General features: G+C 42.0%; 1 protein-coding gene across 2 annotated transcripts in view; it reads right to left on the bottom strand.

Annotated features, from left to right (window-relative positions):
* Positions 1 to 24657, bottom strand: part of CHCHD3 (coiled-coil-helix-coiled-coil-helix domain containing 3) — a 214889-nt gene that overhangs the window by 132912 nt on the left and 57320 nt on the right. For both annotated transcript variants that reach the window (XM_073580986.1, XM_073580987.1), the window contains exon 4: positions 9089 to 9230. In XM_073580986.1, coding sequence (XP_073437087.1) covers positions 9089 to 9230 — 142 coding nt within the window. The remainder of the gene's footprint in view (positions 1 to 9088; positions 9231 to 24657) is intronic.

The following is a 24657-nucleotide window of genomic DNA, read 5'->3' as shown; positions in this document are numbered from 1 at the left end:
TGATGGACTATCTTTAGGATAGGTTATCAATATTAAAGTCTTGGACAACCCCTATAATAAGCGTGAACCTCCTAATAAATAAAAAGTCTGACTCCACCAAGCCCCCCTCATCACGACTGGTGTAAATAACATCAGTCTTGATGAATCGGGGCCACAAAAATATTAATTTTTAATTATATAATGAGCAAGAACTGCAAAAGATGGAATCTCATCAGGAAGACTGCACTACTTGTGAAACGTATGGATTTACTTTATATAAAGAGACAAATGCACTGAAAAATCTGGTAAAAAGCTTCTAACATGTATCTAGAATAAGCATAGGGGTCTTTAAGCAGTGGAGCACCTGGACATCAAGTGCACACAGACACCCAGTGAGCAGACTGCCCGCATGATTTTCTATGTCAGAAAGTAGAAGAACTATTCTCTCTTACCACGATCAAGCACTATTTAGCCAGAGACATACAGTACATAACATATCCCTATTCCATAAAACCCCAACCTCATAAGCTCCACTGTACTGACGTCATACTGTATAAAATCACCTTTATTGATCACATCCTATTTTAAAATATTGCTCATATCAGGTGTGCAAAATTGTGTAAACCTAGATTAGAAGAAAATCAAATGTGGATTGTATGACTCTGCATATATTTTCCTCTAGGGGATCCCATGTTTGGCACAAACATACGATGGGGTAAACAACACATTATGCTTAGAACATACCATATACCTTGTGCAGTCACAATAAACAAACATCTATAAATTACTAAACAACTCCAACATACTCCACACAATGTAGGAAACATAAAGAGGTAGAACTGTGCCCAATGCAGCTGTGAGATACCGGGGGTCCCATTCTGTGTTACATTAAGATGCCTGTCGTGGAAAACATCTTTTAAACCAATGCATGCATCTGTCAGATGTCATTTACAAGGACAAAACCTGACAACTTTGTGATTCCTCTTTTGTTGTGGCTTGTCATGCACGCTTTGCGTACTTCAAAAGACCAGAAGCAATCAAAAGAGGGAGTGAGTGGAATACAGTATACTTAACCGCTATTGAAAAGGGAAATTATTTCAAGCATTTTTTTCTCTAGTCTTTTATGGGCTTAAATATGAATATATTAAAGCTATCTTATAAATTATTCAGACCACAGGAAAATTGGGAGAATACGTGCATCTCAAATCATAAAAGTGTCAAAAAAATAGAAGAAAAAATATATATATTCCGTACTAATACAATAAATGCAAAGAAAAATGATTACTACGTCTTAAACACGCTGCAATTTTATGTTTAAAGTGCTTCTTATCAAAATACAGCGTTGTAATCTTAAAGGGAACCAGTTTTTGAGTATCTAAACCAATGCCACCACCTTTATCTACTCCTGTACCTGAATGACGTCTTTTGGCGCATGTGCCTTGATGTCCTCTGCTCTGCACTAAGTAGGGCGGGGCAAATGGCGCCTGCACAGGAACAAGTTGCGCTATGTGAATGACGAAGGACATGTCATCCACATCGATCAACGCTGGAGGACAGCGATTAGGAAAAGAGGCACAGACACCGCAGAGATGACGCCCTGTCAAATTGGGCCATACTACTTTTCATCCTGCATGGGATAAATTGAAACAGGGTTTTGGGGGATATACAAAGAGAGGGTAGATGATGTATAAGCTTGTGGACTGCAGTAAAGGAGTAATAAAAAGGTAGTTAGATTTGTTTAGATACTACAAACTGGTGATAGATTTTCTTAAAGGCAACCTATCAGTAGAATCAACCCTCCTAAATCGTTTATATGGGCATGCAGGCCATAGGAAGCGGAATACAATGATACCCAGATATGTAGGATCAGATCTCTTATTCCATGCTTTTCCTACATGTAAATCAGCTGTTAAAATTTATGGGTCTGACACTGGTCTGCACGAGAAGCTACCTCCATAGATTATTTTACATGAAGGGTGTTACCAGTGATACGTAATGGCCGCTCTCTGCTCTCCTAAACGTACTGCAGAGCTGCGTGATTGTAACTGACCCATTTGCAGGTTCCTCGTAGTATGAGCATTTAACTTGTGCTTACCAGAAGCGCGCTGGAAATCCCAATTATCTGTGACCCCATCACGTGATTGCGGGTCACTGATGCGTTGGGTATGATGACCAAAGGTCTCCAGCAGACATATATGGTCGTCATAGATGGACTGCTAGGAGCATGGCTTTTCTGCTACACACAGGTGATCAGACAACTGTAGCTTATAGTCTCATGGAGACTATTGAAGCGTGCAAAAAGTAAAGAAATGTTCTTAAAAATGAATTAAAAAAAAGCTAAGTTCAAATAACTCTCCTTTCACCCCATTCAAAAGATAGCAATAAAAAAATCTAATGTACACATATCTGGTATCGCCGCGTTCAGAATCGTCCAATCTATCAAATTAAAAAAGAATTAACCAGATCACTGAAACGGCGTAACTAGAAAAAAAATAAAATTTCACCTGTACAAGTCGATTCCACACAATTCAATGAACACGTGGAATCGCCTGCTTTCAAAAGCCAGCAGAGCTTAGGACGCAGCAGACATGTGCTGCGTCCAAAGCGCTGCCAGTTACTGACCGTGGGAATGTAGCCTAAAGGTCTCGAAAAATGGTGCCATTTTTTTTTCTTTTTTTAGCCAAAGTTTGGATTATTTTTTCACCACTTAAATAAAAAAAGAACCTAGACATGTTTGGTGTCTATGAACTCGTAATGGACCTGGACAATCATAATGGCAGGTCAGTTTTAGCATTTAGTGAACATGGTAAAAAAAAAAAAAAAAAAAAAAAAACTGTGGAATTGCACTTTTTTTGCAATTTCACCACACTTGGAATTTTTTTCCAGTTTTTCAGTACACGATATGTTAAAACAAATTGCTTCGTTCAAAAGTACAACTTGTACTGCAATAAACAAGCCCTCACATGGCCATTTTGACCGAAAAATTAAAAAAAAAAAAAAAAAAAAAAGTTATGGCACTGGGAAGAAGGGGAACAACAAATGAAAATACCTCCAGTCATGAAGGGGTTAATGTTCCAGGTCTTAAAAGACCATGATAAGAGGCAAGCAATTTTCGAGCACATTAGGAAAATGAACCCCATTATTATAGGGCTGCAGGAAACGCACTTGCATAGTTACATAAGTTGAAATAAGACCTAGGTCCATCAAGTTCAACCTTTCTCCACCAATTATACAAAGTATTGCGTAAGGCCCTTTTACATTTAGCGATGCACCAGCGATCCCAACCACAATACGACCCGGTCAGGATCGCTGGTGCATCGCTAAATGATCGCTAGTGAGCTGCCACACAGGCAGATCTCAAAGCGATGAAGCCGTGATACAGCGGACGATACTTACCTTTCAGACGAGGCGATCCCGACGTCCTCCCGCCTCCACACGTCGCTCGTCGGCGCCACAGGAAGCGCCCGACGAGAAATGGAGCTGCACGATCAACGACAGACAGCGGGGGAGCCGGTCGGAGGTAAGTATCACACACAGCGATATCGCTACTACGTCATCAAATCGGTGATGCTTTAGCGATATCGCTATGTGTAAAACCCCCTTTACCTACAGAAATATATTATCAGTTGTAGAGGAAGAAAGGCAAGATCGTGAGAGGATCCCCTCACAGCACCCGAAAACTAGGCATAGCCGCTATCTAATGAGAAAGGAAAAACCCAAGTACGTGTTTGATGATATATACCCGGAATTGAAGTAGTTAAGAAGGGAGGTGACCTATTGGTACAGGTGTACGTATGCCAACACAGAGAGAAGGGGGTAGGAAAATTAACATGAGGCAAAAGATGGCAGAACGCCTACTACTGGAGGTCCAACAGGATGTGGTGGTGACCAACAAGAAGATGGGCAACCAAGATAAAAAAAAGTTGTGGTCTTTCAGCATATATCCTGTTGATCAAAAAGGAGCATCTCCTCTGGACCACCACACACCAACTATTCCAGACACAAGCATATGCTCATTGGTGAAAAGCTTACCTACAGAAAGAAAATAGCATTACAATCACTAATAATTTGGTTTCTAAAGGGGGCTTTACACATAGCGATATCGCTAGCAATATCGCTAAAGCGTCACCGATTTTGTGACGCAGCAGCGATATTGCTAGCGATATCACTACATGTGATACTTACCTCCGACGGGCTCCCCCGCTGGCTATCACTGATTGCGCGAGATCGGCCTGGTCCATTTCTCGTCGTCGGCTTCCTGCTGGCGCCAACGAGCGAGCCATGGACGCGGGCGGAAGACGGACACCCTCGCCGTGTCTGAAAGATAAGAGCGACCGCTGCTGCATCGCTAGTGAGATCTGCCTGTTTGGCAGCTCACTAGCGACCATTTAGCGATGCACCAGCGATCCTGACCGGGTTGTATCGTGGTCGGGATCGCTGGTGCATCGATAAATGTAAAAGGGCCTTAAGACCCTCCAAGACAGCACACAGGAGCTTGCCTCCCAATCCTAATTAGGGACAGGAAACAAGAGGTTAAATAGCCCTCCCCTTCCCTCAATCCCCAGTGTTTTCCAAGGACCAAACAATGAATGCTTGAGGTTTTTTATTTACACTAAAGAATCAAATGAACAAAACTTTATTATGGGAGGAATTACCCGCGCTGTCGTAGAGGGTCTTAGAAACCAAATTACCGGTAACTGTAAGGCTATGTGCCCACGTAGCGATTTTTAAGCGTTTTTGCTGCGATTTTCGGCGCGAAAACGCTTAAAAATCGTGTACAGAACGTCCCCCATGCATTCCTATGGGATTCCGCACATGCTGTGCTAATGCTGCGCTTTTTTCCGCGGCGGAATCGCATCGCGGAAAAAAAATCGCAGCATGCTCATTCTTTTGTGCGGAATCGCAAAGAATTGCCGCGATTCCGCACCCATAGGAATGCACGAGAATCGCTTACTTACCGCATGTGGCTATGCCCACCATGCGGGAAGTTAAGCGTTTCATGTGCGGTTGGTACCCACGGTGTGGAGGAGAGGAGACTGTCCTCCAGGCCCTGGGTACCATACCCCTGTAAAAAAAATAAAAAATAAAAAAATCGGGGTATATTTACCTTCCGGCGTCCGGCGCTGCATTCCCGGCCTAAGTGTTCCCAGTAATGCCTTGCGGCACGGTCCAGTGATGACGTGGTCTCGCGAGATCGCTATAGCAACGCGAGACTACGTCATCACAGGTCTCGCAAGGCATTACTGGGAACGCTGAGGCCCGGGATGGCAGCGCGGGACGCCGGAAGGTAAATATACCCCAATTTTTTTATTTTTTTTAGCATTTTAACATCCTATCTTTTACTATTGAGGCCGCATAGGCAGCCTCAATAGTAAAAAGCTGCTCACGCTTGTCAAACACTATGTTAGACGAGTGTGACCAACCTGTCAATCACTTTCCAAGCGATGCTTCAAATCGCTTGGAAAGTGCTTGAATATCGCACGTGAAAATCGCGGCAAAATCGCGATCATAATCGCGGTAAAATCGCGGTGAAATCGCGCGGAAAAAAACGCGCGGTTTCTGGGAAGGAGTGAGTGAGCGTTTTAAAACGCTACGTGGGCCCACAGCCTAATTCTATTTTCTCTAATCCCCTCCACACAGGAGAAGTACCAAAAAATAATGGTTAGGGAGGGACAACAGCCTGTAGATCTTTCCTGCCAAAGGCTAGGTCTCTTATAGACATTGGATCTAATGTGTAGTGTTTAGTGAAGGTATGGACCGAGAACTAGGTAGCAGCTATTCAGATCTGCTTGATGGACGCATTGGCCCTTTACGCCCAGAAGATTGCGACGGCTAAAGTGGAATGGGCCTTTAGAGATTCTGGAGGAGATAGGTCCTGATTTCTATAAGTGTTCATGATTGCTATTTTGATCCAATTCACCAGAGAGCTCTTGGAGACTTTCTTTCCCATGTTTGGTCCACGACACATGCAGCTGCGGCGCCAATCAGCTGATTATCGGGAGCGCTCCATGTATCCAGGTTCCCTCTGCAGCTTATTCGATGAGCACTATAGCTTGCCGAATAAGCAGGGACCCGTACAAATTCACTCAACTCTAATATATACATACTAAAAAAACCAAACACTTTCTGCAGGCATAATCACATGTGTAATCTATTTATATAATTGCCTTGTAATGTTTTCATTTCCTGTTCTGTCCAGATGTCACTGTATACCAGTATTCCAAGCGGAGAAAGTTCACCGACCGCCATATTGGGACACCCAAGTGATGGGTGTCTCAATATGGAAACTGCTGCTGCTACCAACCTATTGCGTGGTACCACCAGCGGAATACCATCGCACCACACACACACCCTATATGTTGTACGCACTACACACTCACACAGCCTCTTGCGCGGTACCACCAGTGGAACACCGTTGCACCACACACACTCTATACGCCGTACACACCAGACACACTCACACTGCCTCTTGTGCGGTACCACCAGCTGGAGACAGTCGCACTGCGCAAATTCCGCGCAGGCGTAGTGAATCATTCGGCTGCTCCAGGCGGCAGATGCAAAGGAAGCCGGTCACATTAAAGGGGTTTTCCCACGAACAAAAGTAAGTTCATTTTAAAAATTGTCTGTGTCTGACAATGTGTACCGGAGCATACTACATCTCCTGGGCAGGGGAGGAAGCAAAAGACAATACTGACATTACAGCAGCGGATCACAGAGGATTCATTTTGTGAGGTAAAATATTTCACTGACTGTTTTTAAACAATGTTTTACCTCACAAAATGTATTCTCTGCGATCTCCTGCTGCAATGTCAGTATTGTCTGTTACTTCCTCCCCCCCTGCCCAGGAGCTGGGGTAGTTCTGTACAAGGTCAGACACAAGGGTGAGAGAGACAGGGCACAGGGGGGAGACCGCTGAAACGGGACAGCACATGAGTGGAGAACACAGCACAGGAAGGCGAGAGACAGCAGACAAGGGGGATAGCACATGGAGTAGACAGGTCAAAGAAGAGAGCACAAATGGGAAAAGTCAGCACAATTGGAAAGAGTGTGGATAGGTGGCTGAGCACATGGGGGGGGGATTCTCAACGCTGCAAAGCCTGCCCCCATCGTGACTTTACTGCCCTCCCGATGCATTAGCATCGGGCCTCCATCTAGTGTCCATATAATTATTATGGTGGAGATTCTCCTGATATTCAAAAAAAATAAAATAAATCCACTTGAAAATGGCGCCCGATGAGCCTGTGCAGTAGCAGCTAACAGTGTATATATAGATATATATAGGGGATCCGATAGCTACTACTGAGCATGCGCCAGTGGCACAATCTTGCTAGAGAAAAAAAAAAATTCCTCCTCCAAGATGGCACTGCTGAGCCTGTGCTGCAGCAGCTATCGGCGGCCGCCGGCGCACACGCAGTAGCAGCTATCGCATTACCTTTATATACACCAATAGCCGCTACTACGCATTTTCAAATGGATTTTTTTTTAAATATCAGGATAACCTCAGCCATAATAATTATATGTACAGTACACATGCGATTATGCTGCAGTGCAGGTGCCACGGCCGGCACATGCCTGTAGAAGGGTTTTTTCAGTATGTAAATATAATACTCATTATGTAAACTAGGGGTCAGGTCAGTGAGGGATCAGTGACCTGTCAGCAGGCTGCATTATGAATACCTAATCAGAGCGCCACATGAAGACCCCCCCACAGGCCGTCCCGGAGCACGAGCATATCATTAACTAAAAACTGAAAACAAAGATTAAACAACAAGACAATCTGGATTTCATCAACCCAGATATCATTGTAATCAGTATAACGGCGCCAACCTGCCACTGTCTGTAGGTTACTGTGCACAATCAAAAACAAATTTACGATTTAAAAAAAAATAAAGAAATCAGAATAGTGCAGACCTCCAATAGCGAATTAATTGAATTCATTTGATTAAATCGCCCAGCCCTAGTTGAGAAATGTTTTGTTTATTTTTTTCCCCACGTGTATTACTATTTATGATTGATCAATTTCATGCAGTGGAAAAGTCTGCTAACTCCCCCTAGGACTTAAATTATAACCTAAACTTTACAAAGCAATAGCTTTTCCATAGATAGGGGACATCTAAATATAAAAACTAGACTTCTGCAACCACTGTTCCATAATGTGGCTAGTGTAACATGCTAAGATTAGAGAAAACAGTTTGACTGTGGGGCTGATTATCACACCTTTCTCTTCAGGCTTATGGAGTTACGATCCACTAATCATGTTAGTAGTACTTATTAGTGCAGCAGGTTGTTAATTACATAATTGATACATCATTACAAACTGATAACCACATTACAGAATATCTCTCTGCAGATTTTTAGGAGAAAACTCTACAAAGTGCTCTCTGCACCTGCTGCATTTTCTGGCCAGTTGGAAGCAGACCAGATATTCAGATTTATACCTGGGAAACAGCCTCATAGAATTCAATCATGTTGAGGTTTATCTAATAACATTTTATATTAGGTTATTCACCTTTAACAACTTGGGAAACATTAAATTATGTAAAATGTTAATACACTTAATTTACGGATCCAACCATTAAAGGAGAGTAATACAAATCTGGAATTTATAAATTTGTACTGGATTTATGTACAGCATTAGACTGTGCAGTACGTCTTTCTTATCTGCTTTAGTGAAGCAATGTGACATAACAGCAGGAAAGTTTTATCCTGATGATTTTGTATATAATATGCGGTATGTCCAATGTATATTATGTAATAAAAATGGATCACACTTCACCAGTTTAAACCAAGTGCTAAGCAAATAAAATAAGATTTTAGTAAAAAAAATAAATAATTTACTATTTTTCACTTGAAAAAACAATTCATGCCTTTGATTATTATAACCCTGCTGCCCAGAACGCTAAGGCAAGTATTTGGTGAGTTATTTTACATCAGTATTTATAAGCCAGAACCTGAGAGGAACAATCAGAGGAAAAGTCTAATAGAAACATGTCACCACTTCTGGATTTATCACCCTCTCCTGGTTTTGGCTTACAAGTAGAGATGTAAAATACGACCAAATACTGAACATAGGAACGTGGCCTAAAACACCCAAACCACAAACACTTACTAAGGTTCTTGCCTTCAGCCGTTCTTCCTCAGTAGCAGCCTTCTCCCGCAGTACCGCCCTTGTAAGCTGTTCAGTAGAGGCAGTTCGTTCCCTTTCAAGAGCTTTTCCCATTTCCTCTTGCATCAATTTACCATGGTCTAATCTGGAAAAAAAAATTAAATTTACTAAGAGATTGTCATTTACAATTTTAATTCTGGAATGTTTTTCCTTCACGAATAATACACATTAAAAAAGGATATCTGCCACCCCATTTGAGCCTTTTTAGCCAACAAGGGCATACAGGTGGTATAAAACAAAACTGAAACTAGTCAAACCTATATGCCTCCTAGATGATGCCTTGTTCAGTAAAAATCATCATTTTTCTTTTTGATCTTCCAGGCTATGGGGCGTACTCTGCCTGGAAGATAAGACTACCTCCTCTCTCATTATACTAGATATCTCCTCTCCCTACTTCACTGCTTGCTTTTGATGTCAGGTGCGTGTCTGGAAATTCTGCCTGCCATCTCTCCTGTGCACTGTTCCGCCCTTCTCAAGGCAGTGCCTTTAATTTTCTTGTGTGCAGGTACCAGAAGGTCCATGTAACTTCCGGTCCCAGTTTTCTTCGGCGCTCTGAAAAGTTGCAAGTTGGGTGTGCAACTTTTCAGAGCACTGGAATTGGAAGGGAGATCTCATGCCAGCTGTGTTTTTTTGTTTGTTTAACTCAAAGTAAAAACAGACCTGCAGTACATCTTTGAAAATCAGCACATAAAAACACAACGTACACACAAGAGAAATCTAAACGTTACGGATTTCAAAAATGCAAAGGTCAGTTTATGCAGCGTAAAAATGGAGCACATTGGGCATGAGATTTCTTTATATCCCATCCACATTGCTGGAACTGTAAGACTGCATTCTTGGTGCAGCGAAAACACACACCTCACTAAAAACTCAATGTAGGAAATTACCGTATATTCTCGCATATAAGCCGAGATTTTCAGCCCATTTTTGTGGGCTGAAAGTCCCTCTCTCTGCTTATACACGAGTCATATACCAGGGTGTCGGCGGTGGAGGTGGATCGGGGGTGTCGGGTCATACATACCCCCTCCTGGCGCAGTCTCTGCAGCCCCCCTGCTTCTCCCGGTCTCAGGTTCCTTCCTTCAGCGGTCACGTGGTACCGCTCATTAAAGTCATGAATATGTGCATATTTATGACTTTCATGAGTGGTACCACGTGACCACTGAAGGAAGGAACCTGAGACCGGGAGAAGCAGGGGGGCTGCAGAGACCGCGCCAGGAGGGAATAAGTATAAGCTATATTCACCTGTCCCCGGTGCATTGCTACGCGCTGCTCTGTCCCCTCCTTTGCGTCCTCTTTCTGTGATGTTCAGGTCAGAGGGCACAGTGACGTAGTTAGTGCACACCGCGCCCTCTGCCTGAAAGTCACTGACAGAGGGACCCAGCAGACAGAGCGACACGCAGCCATGGAGCGGAAATCGGTAAATATCGCCAGTACCGGGGTCCTGAGCCAGCGGTGACATCAGAACCTGTCCCCGCCTGCTCAGGACACCAGCAGCGGGCCCCCAGGGACGAGAGGTGAGTATGTCTTTTTTTTTTTTTTTTTTTTTTTATTTGCAGCGGCGGCAGCAGCAGCAGCAGCAGCAGCAATATATGGGGGCGTAAGCTATGGATCAGCATATGGGGGCATAAACTATGAAGCAGCATATGGGGGCATAATTATGGAGGAGAATATGGGGGCATAATTATGGAGGAGAATATGGGGGCATAATTATGGAGGAGCATATGGGGGCATAATTATGGAGGAGCATATGGGGGCATAATTATGGAGGAGCATATGGGGGCATAATTATGGAGGAGCATATGGGGGCATAATTATGGAGCAGCATATGGGGTATAAACTATGGAGCAGCATATTGGGCATAATCTATGGAGCATCTTATGGGGGCATAATCAATGGAGCATCTTATGGGGCAGCATATGGGGCATAATCTATGGAGCATCTTATAGAGGCATAATCTATGGAGCATCTTATGGGTCATAATCTATGGAGCATAATCTATGGAATATCTTATGGGGCCATAACCTTTATGGGGCAGTATATGGGTTATATTATTCTATGGAGCATCTTATGGGGGCATTATTAACCTTTGTGCAGCATTATATGTGGCGTATTTTGTATGGAGCATCTTATGGGGCCATCATGAACTGTATGGAGCATTATATGGGGTGTATTTTGTACGAAGCATTTTTTGGGGCCATCATGGACTGTATGGAGCATTATATGGGGCTTCTGATTCAATATGGATATTCAAAAACATTTAACCTACTGATGTCTCAATTAATTTTACTTTTATTGGTATTATTTTTATTTTTAAAATTTACCAGTAGCTGCTGCATTTTTCACCCTAGGCATTACACGCGAGTCAATAAATTTTCCCAGTTTTTGTGGCAAAATTAGAGGGGTCGGCTTATACACAAGTATATACGGTAACCAAAATGGTGCAGAAATGCTGCAAAAAATCTGCATCATCAAAAACATATGAAATACTCAATGTGGGAAAGTAGCCCAAGACATCAAGTTAACATCTAATTGTAACCAAGAAAAAGGGTCCTCTACAAGAACTCGTCAGGAACTACTGTTTTTAACTGGACAGCAACATTTTAATTATGGTGGGCAGAACCATATACATAAACTGGTCAGTCTGAAGTAAGAGCTCTTACAATGATAACATGAATAATTTAGCTCAAGCATTAGTTTGGCTTCATTATTAGTGCCAGCTATTTACCCAAAGCTATCAGGCTGAGCATTAAGTGTAACTGTATGAAAATGGCAATAATTGCAAAGAAAGTAAATCAGTCTATTAAAAAAAAAAAATAAAGTGTAATGAACTGCCTTCCCACAGGATTCAATTACTTCCACAATCACAAAGAACGTCAATACTGTAATTAAAAGTTCAGCCTACCTATTTCTACACCGCGGGAAATCAAGAAATTCACAAGACGACGTCAAGCTGACCATATGTACGCAACTGCCATTACGGCTACAGAGGCTGATGATTAAGCATTGATTATACATACATTTTACAGTACATTTTCAGCAAGGTTCAGCGCCTCTTTGCACAGAGAACAGAAAATAACAATAGCAAGAGTTTGTAGAAAACAAGCTGCTTTTATAAATGATTCTCAATCAAGAATCGCAATCTCAGTCACCGGAACCGAGGAATGGAGAGAGAGAAAGAAATACACAATTCTAATTACAAGTTGATGATCTACCCTTACAACTTAAGGACAACTTATTTACCACACTATTTCAAAAGTAAAGACAGATTAAAGGGAATCTGTCACCTATTTTTTCGACTATCAGCTGTCGGCACCGCCATCAGGGGCTTATCTACAGCATTCTGCAATGCTGTAGATAAGCCCCCGATGTAACCTGAAAGAGAAGAAAAACGAGCTACACTATACTCACCCAGGGGGCGGTCCGGGTCTGGTTTAGGTCCAGAGGGTGTCGCAGTCCGGCGCCGCCCATCTTGTAGTGATGACGTCCTCTGCTTCCTGTCGTGGCTCCTGCGCAGGCGCACTGCTCTGCCCTAATGAGGGCAGAGCAGAGTCCTGCAGTGCGCAGGCGCTGGACCTCTCTGACCTTTCCCGGCGCCTGCGCACTGCAGGACTCTACTCTGCCCTCAAACACTTTCCAATATAGATCAGAGTAATTGATATTCCCTATAAAAATGACTAATATAATTTGTGGTTTCGTCATTTTCTGGTGTTTTCATTACCCTCTCTTTCTACATTACCAATTCTAATTCTTAGTACTTGATTGTGTTTTTCCAGATTACTTTTCCTTATAGAACATGTAAACATTATAGACTATGGGCATATTCACGTGAATGTTTTCCGCAGACTACAGTGCCTTGCGAAAGTATTTGGCCCCGTAGAACTTTTCAACCTTTTCCCACATATCATGCTTCAAACATAAAGATACCAAATGTAAATTTTTTGGTGAAGAATCAACAAGTAGGACAATTGTGAAGTTGAATGAAATTTATTGGTTATTTTAAATTTTTGTGGAAATTCAAAAACTGAAAAGTGGGACATCAATATTATTCGGCCCCTTTAACTTAATACTTTGCTGTGCCACCTTTTGCTGCGATTACAGCTGCAAATCACTTGAGGTATGTCTCTATCAGTTTTGTACATCAAGAGACTGAAATTCTTGCCCCTTCATCTTTGGCTAACAGCTCGAGCTCAGTGAGGGTTGATGGAGATCGTTTGTGAACAGCAGTTTTCAGCTCTTTCCACAGATTCTCGATTGGATTCAGGTCTGGACTTTGACTTGGCCATTCTAACACCTGGATACGTTTATTTGTGAACCATTCCATTGTAGATTTTGTTTTATGTTTGGGATCATTGTCTTGTTGGAAGACAAATCTCCATCCCAGTCTCAGGTCTTTTGCAGACTCCAACAGGTTTTCTTCAAGAATGGTCCTCTATTTGGCTCCATCCATCTTTCCATCAATTTTATCCATCTTCCCTGTTCCTGCTGAAGAAAAGCAGGCCCAAACCATGATGCTGCCACCACATTTTACAGTGGGGATGGTGTGTTCAGGGTGATGAGCTGTGTTGCCTTTACGCCAAACATATCGCTTGGCATTGTTGCCAAAAAGATCGATTTTGGTTTCATCTGACCAGAGCATCTTCTTCCACGTTTGGTGTGTCTCCCAGGTGGCTTGTTGCAAACTTTAAATGATACTTTTTATGGATATCTTTGAGAAATGGCTTTCTTCTTGCCACTCTTCCATAAAGGCCTGATTTGTGCCGTGTATGACTGATTGTTGTCCTATGGACAGACTGTCCCACCTCAGCTGTAGATCTCTGCAGTTCATCCAGAGTGATCATGGGCCTCTTTAGTTTAGAGGGACAGCCAGGTCTTGGTAGATTTGCAGTGGTATGATACTCCTTCCATTTCAATATGATTGCTTGCACAGTGCTCCTTGGGATATTTAAAGTTTTGGAAATCATTTTGCATCCAAATCCGGCTTTAAACTTCTCTACAACAGTATCACGGACCTGCCTGTTGTGTTCCTTGGTCTTCATGATGCTCTCTGTGCTTCAAACAGAACCCTGAGCAGAGCAGGTGCATTTATACAGAGACTTGATTACACACAGGTGGATTATATTTATCATCATTAGTCATTTAGGACCACATTGAATTATTCAGAGATCCACAAGGAACTTCTGGAGTGAGTTTGCTGCACTGAAAGTAAAGGGGCCGAATAATATTGCACTCCCCACTTTTCAGTTTTTGAATTTCAACAAAAATTTAAAATAACCAATAAATTTCGTTCAACTTCACAACTGTGTCAAATTTGATGTTGATTCTTCACCAAAAATTTATATTTGGTATCTTTATGTTTTAAGCATGATATGTGGGAAAAGGTTGAAAAGTTGCAGGGGGTTGAATACTTTCGCAAGGCACTATAACTGTTCTCAAAACAAAAAGGACACCTGGTGGATTTTTGTATCCAATTTGCAGCACAAACTTTCCTATTCTTCCTCTCAGTGATGTCCGTTTTCATGGAGCAGTTAATAGAAACTTTGACGCTTCGCGTCACTTGTCTTATCTATTGCAATAGTTCATTCTGTGCTGTGTTGTGTATAAATATGTGACTCTTCAGATTTTGTATTAGTTAATGCCTGATGAAGAGACCTAAGTAGTCTCGAAAGCTTGCAATGTGTTACCATCTTTTCAGTTAGCCATTAAAAGGTATCAACCACTGAGGACTCAATTCTGAATATTTTTCTAGAAACTTTGAAAAACATCTCTAAAAATGTTTACTATTAGAAAAATGAATGACAAAGGAATAATAGACAAAGCACACTGGTGGAGGGGGAGGCAGAATTTCATTTTTCACATATGAGAAAGAAAAAGAAAAAACACATGAGATGAATGAAGACTAAATGCAAGTTGTTAGTCTGGAAGCAAGCGAAGCTTATGGTGCCTATTCAATTTAAACTGCACACAATTCATATGGAAATTGATATAAATACCATTAAAAGGCATCGATAACAAAAAACACATACAGTGGCTTGAGAAAGTATTCATCGCCTTGGCATTTTTCATGTTTTTCTACCTCACAACCTGGAATTTCACTTTTTTTTTTTAGGGGGGGGGGGGGGGGGATTTTTGTTTTTTAGGGTTTGCATCAGCTCATTTAACCCCTTAACAACCACCGATACGCCTTTTAACGGCAGCAGTTGAGGGTACTTATTCCTCAGCGACGCTTTTTAAAGTCGCAGAGAAAGAAAGGGTACAGCGCCCCCCCCCCAGCGTTGGAAAATCCACTGGGTCTCGGCTACCGAGGGTTGCTGAGACCCTGAAGAACATGATCAGGGTAAAAATGTTTACGGTCTCCTGTCACGCGATTGCCGTTAATCACCAAATAACAGCAATCACAAAAAAAGTCTGATTTACAATTCATTTCTCTCATTTAATCTAGCATACAGTATAAGAGAAGAGAGAAATGGGGTCACCCGAGAACTCTTGATATCTTCCCCATCCCTGAGCCCTCCTGATCCGTCCCCCGGCCCTCAAAGTCATCTTCCTGGAAAAAAATTACCAGGATCTGCCAGTAGGTGCAATGCAACAATAATAAGGAATTTTTCCTAGTGGTTCCTTAATATCACAGTGATCAAAATAAAAAAGATAGTAAATCAAATCCCCCCTTTGTCACCCTCTTAGTTAGATAAAAATTATAAACTAAAACAAAAAAATTAATTTTTTTTTACATTTTTTGTAATTAGGGTCGGGGTTAGAGTTGGAGGGTTTTCAAAAGTAAAAAAAAAAAAAAAAGTCAATATGATGGCTAGTGTTGAGTGCAAGCACTCACTACTGAAGTTTGAATCCTCACATTTTTTTTTGGGTGCCTAACAGCCGTGAAACATGAAGGGCAAGGACTCGTGCATGTCACTTGATCACCCGAGATATTTGGTGCATACCAAATCACCTGATGCAAATTGCAGTAGCAATCACTTGCACTCAACACGAATGATGTTATATTCAATACGACAACCTAATGTTATCAAATCGTGCTGTACCTGTGGGTTCAAAATCCTCACTATATCACAGGATAAAATCCTCAAGGGGTATGGTTTCCAAAATGGGGTCACTTGTGGGGGGTTTCCACTGTTTAGGCACATCAGGGGCTCTCCAAACACGACATGGCATCCGCTCTCAATTCCAGACAATTTTAAGTTCAATAAGTCAAACATCACTCCTTCCCCAAACAGTAGATTACCTCCACATATGGGGTATCGGTGTGCTCAGGATAAATTGCACAACAATTTGTGTGGTCCATGCTTTCTTGTTACTCTTGTGAAAATAAAGTTTGGGTCTAAACTAAATTTTTTTGTGAAAAACTTTAAATGTTATTTTCTTTCCACATTCCTTCAGTTCTTCTAAAGCAACTGAAGGGTTAATAAACTTATTGAAAGTGCTGTTAACACCTTGAGGTGTGCAAATTTTAGAATGGTGACACTTGAGTATTTTCGGTCATATAGGCCTCTCAAAGTCACTTCAAATGTGATGTGGTCCATAAAAAAATGGTTTTGTCAATCATTTTGGAAAAATGAGAAATTGCTGGTCAACTTTAAAACCTTCTAAGAACAAAAAAAAATATGTTTCAAAAATTGTGCTGACGTAAAGTAGACATGTGGGAAATGCTATTTATTACCGTAACACTTTTGTCTGACATAACTCTCTGGTTTAAGGGCATAAAAATTTTAAAATTGCAACAGTGGTACCTGTTGAAGCGTTCCAGACTTATAAATCACATAAAGTGACATTAGTCAGAATTGTAAAATGTGGCCTGGTCATGAAGATGCAAACAGGCTACTGGGTTGGATGGGTTAATGGTGTTGCAGACTCAGTGGCCTTTCATAAGAGGTGTGTATATACTGACAGACCATGTGACACTTCGATTGCACACAGGTGGACTTCCTGTAACTAAGCATGTGACTTATGAAGGTAATTGCTTGTACCAGAAATTTTTAGGGACTTCATAGCAAAAAGGGGTGAATACATATACACATACCAATTCGTTATTCTTTGATCACATACATTTATACATTTAATTTATGCCTATATTTTTCTAACACACTATTCAGGGCTGACGCATCACACAAATTGGTTCGCAAAAATATTTAAAAAAACACAAGTTGTAACGTAACAAAAATAGATAAAGAACCAAAAGGGAGTGAAGACTTCACAAGCCACTGTATATTCAATTTCTGCTCCCTTTTATTTATTCTTCTAAACTAATAGTATGTACCGTATATACTTGTGTATAAGTCAACCTGAGTATAAGCCGAGGCACCTATTTTTGCCATGAAAAACTGGGAAAAGTTATTGGCTCGAGTATAAGTCGGGTATGCATTGTCCCCTCATCCCTATCCTGGTATGCATGGCTCCCCATCCCTGCCCTTGTATGCATGGTTCCTATAAAAAAAAAAAAAAAAAACATATCCTACTTACCTTCCCTGCGCGCCCTTCTCTGCACCTCGTTCCGGTGACAGCAGCTCTTCTAGCCAAACGATCATGTGTCCACGCTCATTAAGGTAATGAATATTCCCTCGACTCCTATGGGAGTGGAGAGAGAGGTGAATATTAATTACCTTAATGAGCGGCGACACGTGATTGATCGTCCGGAAGAGTTGCTGGCACTGGAACGAGATGCCGCAAGGGCGTGCAGGGAAGGTAAGTAGGAAGTGTGCTGGAAGCCGGCGGCTGCGGCTATAACTGTGCGAGCTATAAGTGAAATGAATATTCACTGCCAGCACAAAAAAGTACTGAAAAACTCTGCTTATACACGAGTATATACAGGTAATCAATTTATCAAGAACTGTTAATGTTTGTAAGACCTTGCACTCTGTGTGGTTATTGATGACAAAGAGTGCTTAATAAAAACCGCTGAGGCTGAACTGGTGAACAAACACTCTGAAGATACAGAGCTGCAGATTTTTTTTTTTCCTCCATTTTTGGACACAGACAAATATAAACATAATCTGCAACAGGGAATAGCATAGCCAAACCCAAGTCATTGTGATAATAAAGAATTTAATCTGTTGTGTCGACTCTCTGAAGGCCCAGCCAAGGAAACTAGAATAAACATGTTATTAAAATAGAGATCAATAAGAAAAAAGCTTTAGTATGTACCAAACCACAAAAGGTTAGACCCCAAGTATTGATTTTAATATAACACTTTTCGCTCTGCTTCCCAAAGGGTTCCTTTTTAATATTACTCTTCATATTTCTTTCACTTTGTATCAGGACTGGGAAATGTGTTATTATGTGCAGAAAAAAAAAAGAAATTGTGGACTATTGACTGGGAAAAAAAGAAAAAAAAAAAATACATTGATAAAGCTCAATGATATTTTGGGAATACGCAGACAACTCAAATTTAGATTAATTCAAGCTAAGAAGAAAAAATAAATCTATCTGGCCTAGATCTTATTGCAATTATTCTTAAAAAATGTATAAAAAAAAAATAAAAATGCCAAAAGAAAGTATTCGTACATGACAAAAGTCTGAAGCAGGTCCCGCCTTAGGTACTGGTGGCTGCTGCATAGACAACACATTAATGAAAAGGGGGCAAGTTAGGCCAGCTTTACACATCCAAACCAAGCTCAATTTTTGTGTTTTTTCTTTGTATTTTTGCATTCTGTGCAAGCTGGGGTGTGGCCTCCCTCTCCTGAGCTGGAAATTGTATTTTAAGGCTTCCCCTGACTGGTGTCCTAGTGGTTGGGACCCGGTCCTTGTCTGCCCTTATTCACACAGACGTCAACTTTGACACATGATAAGGTTATTAATACTAGACAGTGTAGGACCGCCCCGACCACAGAGTCACCTTGTCGATGGTGGGACGGCTTTTATGCTATGTTTGATCAAATACAGTATTACTAAGAACTCTGTATGATTTAAATGCACTTTTGCTTTTTACTTAATTATAGCAGGGTTTTTTCATTTTGTGTTTTGTAGGTTTTGTATGCTTTTTGGCCATGTGAACATGCATTTACAGTCATATGTAAAAGTTTGGGCACCCCTATTAATGTTAACCTTTTTTCTTTATAACAATTTTGGTTTTTGCAACAGGTATTTCAGTTTCATATATCTAATAACTGATGGACTCAGTTATATTTCTGGATTCAAATGAGGTTTATTGTACTAACAGAAAATGTGCAATCTGCATTTAAACAAAATTTGACCGGTGCAAAAGTATGGGCACCCTTATCATTTTCTTGATTTGAACACTCCTAACTACTTTTTACTGACTTCCTGAAGCACTAAATTGGTTTTGTAACCTCATTGAGCTTTGAACTTCATAGCCAGGTGTATCAAATCATGAGAAAAGGTTTTTAAAGTGGCCACTTGCAAGTAGTTCTCCTATTTGATTCTCCTATGAAGAGTGGCATCATGGGCTCCTCAAAACAACTCTCAAATGATCTGAAAACAAAGATTATTCAACATAGCTTTTCAGGGGAAGGATACAAAAAGTTGTCTCAGAGATTTAACCTGTCAGTTTCCACTGTGAGGAACATATTAAGGAAATGGAAGAACACAGGTACAGTTCTTGTTAAGCCCAGAAGTGGCAGGCCAAGAAAAATATCAGAAAGGCAGAGAAGAAGAATGGTGAGAACAGTCAAGGACAATCCACAGACCACCTCCAAAGACCTGCAGCATCATCTTGCTGCAGATGATGTCACTGTGCATCGGTCAACAATACAGCGCATGCATAACGCCTTTTTGTATGACCAAACAACTCAATCTTTGTTTCATCAGTCCACAGGACCTTCTTCCAAAATGTAACTGGCTTGTCCAAATGTGCTTTTGCATACCTCAGGCGACTCTGTTTGTGGCGTGCTTGCAGAAACGGCTTCTTTCGCATCACTCTCCCATACAGCTTCTCCTTGTGCAAAGTGCGCTGTATTGTTGACCGATGCACAGTGACACCATCTGCAGCAAGATGATGCTGCAGGTCTTTGGAGGTGGTCTGTGGATTGTCCTTGACTGTTCTCACCATTCTTCTTCTCTGCCGTTCTGATATTTTTCTTGGCCTGCCACTTCTGGGCTTAACAAGAACTGTACCTGTGTTCTTCCATTTCCTTACTATATTCCTCACAGTGGAAACTGACAGGTTAAATCTCTGAGACAACTTTTTGTATCCTTCCCCCTGAAAAGCTATGTTGAATAATCTTGGTTTTCAGATCATTTGAGAGTTGTTTTGAGGAGCCCATGATGCCACTCTTCATAGGAGAATCAAATAGGAGAACTACTTGCAAGTGGCCACTTTAAATACCTTTTGTCATGATTTGATACACCTGGCTATGAAGTTCAAAGCTCAATGAGGTTACAAAACCAATTTAGTGCTTCAGAAAGTCAGTAAAAAGTAGTTAGGAGTGTTCAAATCAAGAAAATGATAAGGGTGCCCATACTTTTGCACCGGTCAAATTTTGTTTAAATGCAGATTGCACATTTTCTGTTAGTACAATAAACCTCATTTGAATCCAGAAATATAACTGAGTCCATCAGTTATTAGATATATGAAACTGAAATACCTGTTGCAAAAACCAAAATTGTTATAAAGAAAAAAGGTTAACATTAATAGGGGTGCCCAAACTTTTACATATGACTGTATATGCTGCATGTGTACCAACTCAAACCAAGCTCACTTTTTGTGTTTTTTCTTTGTACTTTTGCATTCTTTGCAAGCTGGGGTGTGGCCTCCCTCTCCTGAGCTGGAAATTGTATTTAAAGGCTTCCCCTGACTGGTGTCCTAGTGGTTGGGACCGGGTCCTTGTCTGCCCTTATTCACACAGACGTCAACTTTGACACATAAGGTTATTAATACTAGACAGTGTAGGACCGCCCCGACCACAGAGTCACCTTGTCGATGGTGGGACGGCTTTTATGCTATGTTTGATCAAATACAGTATTACTAAGAACTCTGTATGATTTAAATGCACTTTTGCTTTTTACTTAATTATAGCAGGGTTTTTTCATTTTGTCTTTTGTAGGTTTTACAGCTTTACACATCCGTAATTCATGGTCCATGGGCCGACCGTGCTGTCCAGACAGGCATTGATGAGACTATTGAGTCCGGGTCTGGAGACCCATATGCATTACTGAGATCGCAGTCCACACACTGGCTATGAATTGTAGACAAGTGAAGCCGGACTTCAAAAGTGTAAGGAAACAGGTTCACTTGCACAATTGACAGTTTTCCTAAATTCCCATGGCAATAGACACTGCCAAGGAAAAAAAAAGTAATTGATAGGTTAAAGAGGTATTTTTTTTTTTATTTTTTTTTTTTTTAAAGGTCTGATATATAGGCGTCCCTAAATTGCCTGGTGGTTTTAGTAACTTTCAAACAGCAGAATGACGAAAACTGCAGCCACCTCCTTCACCAGTTTTTCAACTCACCTGGCTGAAAAAGGATGGCACCCTTATTGGAGGTGCAAATTCCAAAAGTGGAATCAGCACTTATCAGACATTTAAAGCCTGCCTTACATGTAGATAAGTCAAAATTATGTTCTGAAATAGCTATTAACTAATCGTTTCCCCACCACCCACTGTAGATAAACGTCAGCGCTTGCTGGACTCTGTGCAACGCTGAAGATCATCATCTGTTGGCGGTCTCACAGCGCTCAGGACCCCCAGGGTGCTGCAACTCGGATGCAGAGCGGAAGCTCTGATAGGTAACATCATTGGACCTGATTAGATCAGGTCTCAATGTTGTTAACCGTTTTCTATCTTCTAGATGCTACGTTCGCAACACTTACAAGATAGCAGAGGGAGAGCACTGCTTTACTCAGCTCTCCGAGACACCCTATAATGAGATGTAATCACATTACGGGGATCCAAGCGTGGTTATGGCTGTCGGAGGTCACGTGATGACCTCCAGGTCTGCCAGCTATGGTGGCTTGTTAGACTCAGCAGCAGCTGAGTCTAAGGGTATGTGCACACGCTGTGGATTGGGGTGCGGATTTGGCCGCGCGAATTTTGTAAAATCCGCAGGTAAATCTGCAGGTCAAAAGACATGCGGATTGGCCTGTGGTTTTGCCCTGCGGTTTTTCATCTCCACAATGGAGGAGATGGCAAACCGCAGCGGAATGTCAATTCTTTCTGCGGTTTAGAAACCGCAGGAAAACCGCGCAGAAAAATCTGCACCGTCTGCACTGCGGTTTTTAATATCCATAGGATATTATGGTACTGTACACCGCAGCAAAAACTGCTGCAGATCCGCAGCGGCCACATCCGCTGCGGAACCGCAGCAGAATCCGCAGCGTGTGCACACACCCTAAGGCCGGAGACACACTACTGTAAAATACGGTCAAGTGCTATGCGAGAAAACATTGCATAGCACTCGGCCCCGTGTTAATCTATGGGACAGCTCACAGTAGCGTTTATTTACTCAGCCGTATTCGGCGTGCGTGTAAAATGGCTGAATGCTGCGATTGTCACAGAGACTCGCCAATGCAAGCCTGTGGGTGCAAGAAAAAAAAACATTTGCACAGTACTCGGACCATGCGACTGCTGTCCGATTTTTACGCACCGGTGTCCTTTGAAAAGCTGGCAAATCATCTGACACAGTTAAATCAGAGTGACAGGTTAGAAAAGAATAGATATATACACAATGAATACACAGATATATAAATGTCAGTGACACACACACATATATACATGTACTGTGTTTATATTACATAGATTGATAGAAGAAAAGCCAGTAATTCAGCAGCTGCGTAGTGTAAAATCACAGCAGGAGCCGACAGGAGAGAAGAGATGGATTACATACAGCAAATACAAATAGAATAGGTAGATATACAGATGTCTGTGACAAATACAATTAATACAGTGTGTGCAGCTTACCGTACAAGTAATTAATAAACCAATTTTTCTGAAAAAATGGTGAGGGCTCCCGCGTAATATTCAGAACCAGCAGAGGGAAAGCAGACAACTGGGGGCCCATGTTTATAGCCTGAGAAGGGGAGAATACCCATGGAGCTTCCCAGGCTATTAATATCAGCCTTTACTGGCTACTGAAATCAGGGACCCTAAAAACAAAAAAAATGACGTAGGGATCCCCTATAATTAATCATCAACAAAGGCTAGGCAGAGAGCTGCGGGCTGATATTAATAGCCTAGGAAGGGGCCATGGATACAGTCTCCACCAAGCTAAAACCATCAGCTCTCAGCCGCCCCAGAAAAAGGTGCATCTCTAAGATGTGCCAATTCTGACACTTAGCCTCGCTCTTCCTCTTGCTCTGTAGCGGTGGCAAGTGGGGTGATAGTTGGGGGGGGGTTGATGTCACCTTGTATTGTCAGGTGACATCAAGCCCCCAGGTTAGTAATGGAGAGGAGTCAATAAGACACCAGCATTACTAACCCCCTAGTCCCGTAATGGCGAACCTATGACACGCGTGTCAGCACTGACACGAGTAGCCATTTTCGATGACACGTGGCCGTATGCCGAGAAGGACGTTTCATGCTTGGCTCCTGCGCGGCTAGGTGCAGTAGCCGAGGATAGAGATGGGCAAACCCAAACTGTTAAGTCAGGTTAGGCTGCCCAAACAGTGGGTGTTTGTTGCACTGTCATGTGCTTGGCAGCAAGGCAAACACCACTTCTGATTGGTGGTGGAATCATTCCCGCCGGTCAGATAGCCGTGGTTCCCATGATGTCAAATGACCAGTGTGCGCGCTCAGCTGTGATCTGAGGTATAAAGTTCATCTCCGGTCACTGGTGTCAGCTGATGGGACTACAGCTCCCATCATTCGACACCTGCTGCCGCTAATAACAGTGAGAACAGGAGTGGCGGATGGGAGTTTTCATTAGCCGCTCCTGTGCTGTAAATAAATCATTAAAAAAACAAAACCCTGCATGGGGTCCGATAACCAGCTAGCTGTCGGCATTAGCAAGGTTGGTTATCAAGAATAGAGGGGTCCCCACGCTGGTTTTTTAATTATGTAAATAAATTTTTTAAAAAATGGCGTGAGGTACCCCCCATTTTTGACCACCTGCCTTCCTAAAGCTGACAGCTGGGGGCTGGTATTCTCAGGCTGGTAAGGGGCCATGGATATTGACCCCCCCCCAGGCTAAAAATAGCAGCCCGCAGCTGCCCAGAAAAGGCACATTAGATTAGATGCGCCAATTCTGGCGCTTTGTCCGGCTCTTCCCACTTGCCCTGTAGAGGTGGCAAGTGGGTTTCATATTTGTAGGGTTATACGGCTTAGCAATGGAGAGGCGTCTGTAAGATACATATCCACTACTAATCCTAGAGTTGTATGGTAAATAGAGACAGCCAGAATAAAGTTCTTTTTAAGACTAAACCCAGTTTTCCACCGCTACAGGGCAAGTGGGAAGAGCCAGGCAAAGCGCCAGAATTGCCGCATCTAATAGATGTGCCTTTTCTAGGCAGCTACGAGCTGCTATTTTTAGGCTGGGGGGGGGGGCAATATTCATGGACTCTTACCAGCCTGAGAATACCAGCCCCCAGCTGTCTGCTTTAGCAAGGTTGTCA

Source organism: Dendrobates tinctorius, unplaced genomic scaffold, assembly GCF_039654945.1.
Source record: "Dendrobates tinctorius isolate UK_male_01 unplaced genomic scaffold, ASM3965494v1 ptg000066l, whole genome shotgun sequence".
In the NCBI taxonomy this organism is placed as follows: domain Eukaryota; kingdom Metazoa; phylum Chordata; class Amphibia; order Anura; family Dendrobatidae; genus Dendrobates; species Dendrobates tinctorius.
The sequence above is the reverse complement of the archived record's forward strand: the minus strand, read 5'-3'. Positions and strand labels throughout refer to the sequence as shown.